At 41.6% G+C, this 9,342-nt stretch overlaps 1 protein-coding gene across 1 annotated transcript in view; it reads left to right on the forward strand.

Annotated features, from left to right (window-relative positions):
* Positions 1–9,342, forward strand: part of LOC106344660 (omega-hydroxypalmitate O-feruloyl transferase-like) — a 25,118-nt gene that overhangs the window by 6,640 nt on the left and 9,136 nt on the right. Inside the window, exon 2 of the mRNA XM_013783990.1 lies at positions 1,394–2,267. Coding sequence (XP_013639444.1) covers positions 1,394–2,267 — 874 coding nt within the window. The remainder of the gene's footprint in view (positions 1–1,393; positions 2,268–9,342) is intronic.

A 9,342-nucleotide genomic window follows, 5' to 3' on the forward strand; every position in this document is an offset into this window, starting at 1 on the left:
TTTACTCATTAGGGATTGATCTATTATCCTAGGTTTTCGATTAGGATTTTATGGTTCCAATTAGTTTCAAGCAATCCAAATTCGGTATGGGTTCTCTAAAGGATTTTGAATTACCTCAACCTTAAGTAGGGTTGAATGGACCACCAATATGAGAAGAACCGTGAGCTGGTAAAGCTTGAGATCGTCAGTTCATGGTCATGTTATGGATCGCGAACATCTTTGTGTTGAGATCTTTGCACCAACTCCTCTCAGCTCATAAAATAAAAACAAGGAGTATTAGATTACATGAACACCATAATTTGAATAAGATATCATCAAACAACTAAGGTATGATAAACTTATCATTCACAGGATTTTAATTTGGCTAGAAAATCTTGTTGCTTCGGATTAGGGTTCCAAAAGATCAAGACGGTGCCGCGTATTGTTTCTGCGAGTGTGGGCCCGTATTAGATTGGATTGACGAACGGTTTGCGCTGATAGATTTGTCTCGTCAAGAGCTTAAATTTGATATGTGGCTCGTCATCTGGTTCCTCAGAGTTTGAGAGATAGATCGATTTTAAGTTACGCCTGGATTAGGGTTTATGTGTGACGGATTTTAGGTTAGGTTTTGTCTCAGGGTTTTGGAGTCTATCGTGCTGATAACGTGCTGTAAATAGAGAGTTTAGAGGCTGAATATTTCTGTGTTATTATTAATGATCAAGGGGGTTCCTTTATATAAGGATTACAAGAAGAAGATAAATGAAAAATATCCAAAACCTAAACTCACTAGGATTAGGAAAACTACTAATACATAATAATGGTAAGATTACATATACTAGGAAAAGGAAAAGGTTTCTTTTTCTCCAAGCTTTGTGGCCGCTTTTTCTCTCTCCTGAAGTCGGCTCTCTTTCTCCTCTCTCTAGGCTTCGGCCATCTCTCCATCTTCTAGGTATTGGGCCGGTCTCGGTCCGGACCTGGTTAATGGCAATCCACTCCATGATTTATAACAAAAAGGAGATCTGGTGGATAAAAAAGAATTGAAGGGCACATAGAGAATAACATGTCTATCTATCTATGGTTCTATATTACTCTTTTTCGTTTCTTGGTAACAAAGAAGATCAAAACCTCTTTTACTTGCCTAGTTTTTTTACAAGTGTGTTCAACTGATGCTATGGACTACACATATGGACTTTTCTCCAGATATTCAAATGATATCCAAATTATAACATCATATCTGTATGACAACACATATTTAGTATCGTGTGGTTGATTTAGACTAGTAGACCACCCATGGGGTTAACTTATATTGGTTTTGCATTGACTCATATTAGCTCTTAAACTATTATTTGAATTCAATGCAATAGAAAAAGGTTAAACATAGAAAACCTTATGAATTTGTTGATTTATGACACAGGTGACGTATCTCCGTTGCGGAGGTATGATCCTCTGCACTGCGATCAATCATTGCCTTTGTGACGGCATCGGCACATCGCAGTTCCTACATGCATGGGCCCATGCCAACACCACCAGTGCTCCGCTTCCCATCCAACCGTTCCACTCTCGACACATGTTAGAACCACGAGATCCACCGCATGTCACACACTCACATCCCAGTTTCACCTGGACCACCGTAAACAAAACCTCCACCTTCAACATTTGCAAGTATTTACAGTCCCAACCACTGGCTCCCACCACTCTTACCTTCACACCATCCCTTATCATACGCTTAAAGAAAACATGCGCTCCCTCGCTAGAATGCACCACGTTCGAGGCACTAGCGGCTCACACATGGTGCTCTTGGGCTCGATCTCTTGACTTGCCGTTGACCATGCAGGTCAAACTTTTGTTCTCTGTCAATATGAGGAAAAAGCTGACTCCAGAACTTCCCCAAGGGTATTATGGTAACGGATTCGTGCTAGCTTGCGCCGAGAGAAAAGTACAACACCTAGTCAATGGTAATATTTACCACGTGGTAAAATTAATACAAGACGCGAAAACGAGAATCACCGACGAGTATGTAAGATCAACGATAGATTTACTGGAGGATAAAACTGTAAAAACAGACGTCTCAAAAAGTTTGGTTATTTCACAATGGGCGAGATTGGGATTAGAGGATTTGGATTTTGGAGGAGGAAAACCAATGTATATGGGTTCTTTGACGAGTGAAATCTACTGTTTATTTTTGCCGGTGACCGGAAACTGTGACGCCATTAGTGTTCAGGTGTCCTTGCCGGAGGATGTTTTGAGGAGGCTGGAGTATTACATGGTTAAGTTTCTTGACGAAAAAGGTAAGATAGAAGCTAAAACTTTTGCATAATAAAGTTTATTTTCTTAACAGTTTCAATGATATATATATAAGTCTAAAGACCGTATGAACTCGATATAAAGAAACTCTTCTTTATCAGCTTAAGAATCACTCAAAGCTTAAGCACACAAAACACACAATCTCTAAAATTCTCACAAAGGTATGAAATCCTCTTGCAAATCTTTATATCGAGACTATATTTCCTAAACTCATTAGGAACACATATTTCCTTTTTTCTCTAATCCTATACTCATTAGGATTGGTGTAACTTAACTCCTAAGTTATCTTTATGTTTATCTCCAACATTCTCCCCCTTAAACTTAAAGTTAACTTCTTCCATATCTTGAACTCCAACGAAATCTTTCATTTCTTTGAACTTAATTCTTCCTAAAGCTTTGATGAGAATGTCTGCCTTTTGTTCTGCTCCCGGAACTTGAAGAACATCAACTTGTTCGTTCTCAATGCATTCTCGGATAAAGTGATAGCGCTTGTGTATGTGTTTGCTGCGGCCATGGAAGACTGGATTCTTTGTGAGTGCTATAGCTGATTTGTTGTCGAGGCGTATGACTACTTTCTGACTCGGCTTCTCGGTGATCTCTTCCAAAAGTTCCTGAAGCCATATGGCTTGTTTCGCTGCTTCGGTTGCAGCCATAAACTCAGCCTTGCATGATGATAGAGCTACAGTCTCTTGTTTCTGAGAACACCAAGTAATTGGGCAATCATTCAAGTAAAATATATGACCTGTGGTGCTTCTACCGTCGTCATCATCTATGTTATGGCTTGAATCACTATAACCTTTAATCTCGGTCGTGCTAGCTTTCTTGTAGACGAGGCCTAGCTTCGTTGTTCCTTTCAAGTACCTCAAGACCTGCTTTATAGCTGCGCCGTGAGAGTTTTTAGGATCATGCATATATCGTGATAGCAAACCGACGCTAAAGGCAAGATCAGGACGCATGTGGATTAGGTAACGCAAGCAACCTATCTTTCGCCGGTAGTCTTTGGCGTCAATGCTTTCTTCCTTCTTTGCCCTCGAGAGCTTCAGACCAAACTCCATTGGTGTTTGAACAGAATTACACTCCTCCATTCCTGTTTCACATAGGATCTTCTTGGCATATCTCTCCTGCGACAGAGTTATAATACCCTCCTCTTGACATACTTCGATACCGAGGTAGTAAGTTAACAACCCGAGATCACTCATCTCAAAGTTGTTTGACATCTCCTTCTTAAACTCAAGTATTTTTGCTGTTGAAGAACCTGTAACTAATAGGTCATCGACGTATAGTGCAACAAGCAAAGGATGCCCACTCTCTGTCTTGCGATACAAGGAAGGCTCTTTTGAGCATCATTTGAAGTTGAGTTTCTCAAGGACCTTGTTGAGCTTCTCATTCCATGCTCTTGGAGCTTGTCTCAGACCATACAAAGCTTTGTTAAGCATGTATACCTTCTCTTCGTGCCCTGCGACTTCAAATCCTTCGGGTTGGCTTACATATACAACTTCTTTCAAGTCTCCATGAAGGAAAGCTGTTTTTACATCCAAATGGTGGATTTCCCATTCGTTAGAGGCTGCAAGGCTAATAAGAAATCTGACCGTCTCTATCCGAGCAACTGGCGCGAAGACTTCCTCAAAATCAATGCCACGTTGTTGAATGTAGCCTTTAGCCACTAATCTCGATTTATACTTGTTGATACTACCATCAGCGTTTCGCTTTATCTTGAAAATCCACTTTATACCTATTGGTTTTGCTCCTGGAGGCAAGTCGACGAGATCCCATGTGCCGTTCTTTACGATCGATTTGATTTCTTCCTCACACGCGTCACGCCATACCTTTTCCTCCATTGCTTCATTAAAGTCCCACGGTTCTTCATCTAGTAGCAACATAAGACGCTCTCCTTCTTCTTCAGCAAGGTAGATGTAGTCATCAAGATAGCCATGTGTTTTTCTGATTCGTGTTGACCGGCGACAAGGAGCTTCTGTTTCTTCATCGTCGTCTGATTGTTGCTTGAGATCCTCTTCGATTGTGTCTTCTTCTTCACGTTTGTCATCTTCTTTGCTAACTGTAGCAATGCCTGATCCATCTGTGATGTCTTGATTCTCATATCCTTTGAGCACAACTTTGAACATTCCCGGCTTCTCGACTTCACGACAATTGGTTTTGTTCCACTCCCATGCTCGTTCTTCATCAAAGATGACGTCTCTGCTTACCACTAATCTCTGTAGCGTCGGATCAAAGAGTCTGTAAGCCTTAGAACCAGGCTCAGTTCCAAGGTGCACAAGAGTACGAGACCTATTATCGAGTTTCTTTAGGTTTGATGCCTCTGTTTTAGCATAAGCGACGCATCCAAATACTCGGAGATGAGTGACATTCGGCTTTCTTCCTTTGAAAGTTTCATATGGAGTTTGTAGTGTCAAGGTCTTTGTTGCGATGCGGTTGATCAAATAAGTTGAATATCTCACAGCTTCCCTCCACAGATAATTTGGTACCTCCATATGCTTTAAGATACTCCTTGTCATCTCTAGCAAGGTTCTGTTACGCCTTTCCACTATTCCGTTCTGTTGTGGTGTGTAGGGAGCGGTTAAGTGGCGTTGTATTCCTGATACCTCGCAGAAGCTTTGAAACTCCTTGCTTGTGAACTCTCCTCCTCTGTCTGTCCTAAGCGTTTTGATTGTTGTACCAGTTTCTTGCTCCACTATTGACTTGAACCGTTTGAATTTCTCGAATGCTTCTCTTTTTTCTCTCAAAAGAATAGACTACATATAGCGTGAATGATCGTCTATCAGAACGAATATGTATTTGTTTCTTCCTCCTGTAGGTGGTGTTATTGGCCCGCAGAGATCACCGTGTATTAGTTCCAAAGATTTAGATGCACGATAGGAGGTAGAAACCGGAAAGGATTGCCTTGTTTGCTTCGCACGCAAGCATGCTTCACACACCTCTTTCTCGACTTTTAACTCAGGAAGTCCGATCACTAGTTCCTTTCCTATCATCACTTTCAAAACGTTGACACCAAGATGACCTAGTCGTGCATGCCAACGTGATGAAACTCTCTGTGCTTGGAGTTGTAGACACTTTTGTTCTTCGACTTCCATTACTACCTTGTATAAGCGGTTCCTTGATCTTGAAGCTTTCACAACTAAGTTCCCGTCTTTGTCATGAACCGTAAGAGTGTTCTCTCTCATCCTTACATCGCAACCTGATTCTGTGTCTTGCCCAAGACTTATGATGTTACTCTTTAGCGCTGGTATGTAGTAGACATCGGCAAGGTTCTTCTTCTTCCCGTCTTGACTGATAAAACAAATAGATCCTTTCCCTTTGATGTCTATTCTCGAGTCATCTCCGAATCTGACCTTCCCGGAGATTGTTTTATCAATGATATTGAAATAGCTCAGATTACCAGTCATATGGTTGCTTGCCCCGTTGTCTAAGTACCATATTTTTTCTCCATCCTTACTGGATTCGAACTCTTTAGGCTTCACGTTTTCGTTCATTCAGATAAACTATCTCATGCATCATGAGTCCTTCGGCTGCTTGCATGTCATCTCCGTCTTTGCCCTCGATAGTTTCTTGTAACTTGAGTAGTCTATCAGGACACATCGCAGCAAAGTGTCCTAGTTTGTCGCATCGGTAACACGTGACCCTTGAGGGGTCTCTACTTTCCCAATATGATGATCTTCCTCGTCCTCTTCCTCTATTATAGTACCGGCCTCCTCGACCACGTCCTCTATATCCTCCGTCTCGATGTTGTGGTTCAGAGTTGCTGTACATAAGCTTACTCTGATCATCTTGTGTTTCTTCTTCTTCTTCCGCAGCTATACACTCCTCGTATTCTTTCAAGCGACCTACGACATCTTCGAAGTTTGCGGTATTCAAGTCTAGTAGTTGCTCGAGAGAGGCAACTATGTGAATGAACTTCTTGCGTGGTATTCCTTGTAGAAACTTCTTAACAAGTTTCGCCTTGTTCATACTTTCTCCTAGCGCGGTAGATTTTGATGAAATCTTTGATAACTTGCCCACGAAGTCATCAATTTTATCGGTTTCTTTCATTTTTAGCCGATCGAACTCAGTCATGAGGGTTTGTAGCCTCGCCTCTCGAACTCTATCGGCTCCTACATGACGGGTCTTGATCGCATCCCACACCTTCTTTGCGGTATCAAGTTTCCCAACTTGTAGGATCATAGTCTCCGGAATCGATTGGAAAAGAAGAACTGTCGCCATATCATTCTTATCACCTTCGGTCGATTCTCTCTCGACTACCTCCCACACCTTAAGAACTCTCAATAACATCTTCATCCGTATCGCCCATACGGTATAGTTTGTTGTTGTTAACATAGGACACTTTCCTTCTTGGTCGTTGCCACCACCAAGTCTCCCATGATTCTTGATCAACTCTTGATCAAAGGATTTTGGCTCTGATACCAAATATAAGTCTAAAGATTGTATGAACTCGATATAAAGAAACTCTTCTTTCTTAGCTTAAGAATCACTCAAAGCTTAAGCACACAAAACACACAATCTCTAAAACTCTCACAAAGGTGTGCAACCCTCTTGCAAGTCTTTATTTAGAGACTATATTTCCTAAACTCATTAGGAACACATATTTTTTTTTTCTCTAATCCTATTAGGATTGATGTAACTTAACTCTTAAGTTATCTTTATGTTTATTTCCAACAATATATCACCAATAAAGTAGTCGTGGGAGTAAAAAGATAATTCAGTGGATTCTACGAAGAAGAAAAAATCGTGGACGTGCCGATTTCCGAGTGATTTAAGTTTTTTTGATTGTTCAGTGGTGTAGTTATTCTATATACATTTTTCTAGAAGATGAAACCATAAAGAGTTTAAAATACAAAAGAGGTTAAACAAAAAACCATGTTAGTAATATTTCTGTGATCTAAAAGTTTAATAGATGGAAAATTTGCAACGGAGAGTGAATGTTCAACATATATTTAATCAATTTCGAATTCAAAATATTGAAAGTTCAACGAAGGAAAATGCAAGGAAGTACCGAATAATGTGAAAATTATAGACGTCAGCAAGTGGTGTGGTGTCTTGATTCGTGATGACAAGGATACACATCGTCTGCACCAGTACAACACGACAAGCATCCAACTTTTGTGACAACTAGTGTGTAAGTTATATAGACTCTGCAGCAGTAGCTTCTGATTCTGTTCTCTCTGCCATGCTAAGGTTCTTGTTTATGCTGACGCCACAAATAATATGCAAGTACATGTTCCGCTGTTACAACTCAAGCTGCAGATTCTGATGCTTTAAACATTGAGTTTATCGACATTAAGGTTATCTCAACTGCTCAAACAGATACAACATTAACTGAAGTGATGAGACGATACCAAGAAGAGACGTTGAAGAAGAAAAAGAAGAAGCTGAAGTACTCGTACCGGACCAGAGGGTGTCAAACCGAAGGTCTAAACCAAATCCAAAGTATTTTAATTAATTTGTCGTTTTGATATTTGTTGCGTGCATATATAAGAAGAGACCTAGTCTTCCTTGTGTTGAGGAAACTAACTCTTCCACTTTTCCATTTCCTTGTTAAGTGGAGTTGAGGCTCCGAGTAGGTTGTATTCTTTTCTATTTAAGCTAATCAAGAAAACCAAAAATAGGTAGTCTTAACTACCAAACAACAATTGTTCTTAAGTTTCTTTTCATTGCTTTGACTAGGACCAACATTTGGTATCAGAGCAAATTTTTTGCTGTAACCTGAAGCTATATTAGGATTATGGCAAGCAACAGGAGAGATTGTCGGACCTGGAGACAGGTCTAGGCATGGTGCATGATGAAGTTGCCCAGATTAACGTGGGCATAGATGCGAGGTTTCGTGGAATGGAGGAGTTCTTCAAACAGATGTTGGCCGATGCGGTGACAAGTATCCGTGAAGGAGGATCCAGCACTCCGCAAGGAGATGTGCAACTAGGAAGAGCCCAACCATCGATGTCCGTGAATAGAGAAATAGGGGAGGGCAACAATCTCGTGGCACCAACTGCTCAACATCGTAACATCAAGCTCGTTTTCCCTAAATTTCAACATGGGGATCCAACGGCATGGATCAGTAAGGCAAAACAGTACTTTGCCTACCAGAATATGCCGCACGTGCAACGAGTCAGCTTCGCCTCGTATCATCTGGAAAATGAGGCCAATGAATGGTGGCAGGCTACCTCTAAAGCCCTAGAAGAAGAGCAGATCGTGATCACGTGAGAGGTCTTTGAGGAAGAGTTATGGGCACGCTTTGGACCTACGCAGCGGAAGACTTCAACGAAGCCCTCTCTAAGATCCAACAAATGGGGACTCTGCGAGAATATCAACGAGAGTTTGAACGTCTGCAGAACAAAGTTACGGGATGGACTCAAAAGGCTCTCGTAGGCACTTACATTGGGGTCTTAATAATACCATCTCTGATAGCATCAGAATGTTCCAGCCCAAGACGTTGAAAACGACGATTGAGTTGGCGCGAATGAGGGATGAACAGCTACAGCGTAGTTGACGTTTAACCTCTTTCAACAACCGTGGTGATCGGAATTCACTGATGAATACGAAGACAGAAGGACCAGCCCAGAAAGCCACACCTTTGAATCCTAAACGATTTAGCTCGGATGAGATGAAACGTAAGAGGAGTCTTGGCCTCTGTTTCAGCTGTGACGAGAGGTACACTTGATATCTTGCATATTTCCATTGTTTTATCCATTCACCCATGTGCATTTTGATCATATAGACTAGGATTTAGCCATGTTTAGGTTGCATTTTGCATACATAAGTCTTTATCAGGTATTGGAGTACCACATGGAGTTCTCGGAGACATTTGGGTGTGTTTGGAGCTCAAAAGAGGTGATAAAGTTGATCATTGGACGAGCAGTGCATGGGAGCGACCCTACCGGAGCGATGCCATGAACTCGCTGTGCCTTACCTCCCAGAGCGACCTTACCAGAGCGGCAACACGAGGTCGCTCGCCATTTTCGCTTCGGAGCGACCTCCTAGAGCAACATAGCGAAGTCGCTCCAGCTCCAGAGCGACCTCACCACAGCGACACCCAGAGGTCGCTCGGGGTGG

The sequence above is a fragment of the Brassica oleracea genome, chromosome C5 (assembly GCF_000695525.1).
Source record: "Brassica oleracea var. oleracea cultivar TO1000 chromosome C5, BOL, whole genome shotgun sequence".
NCBI lineage: Eukaryota > Viridiplantae > Streptophyta > Magnoliopsida > Brassicales > Brassicaceae > Brassica > Brassica oleracea.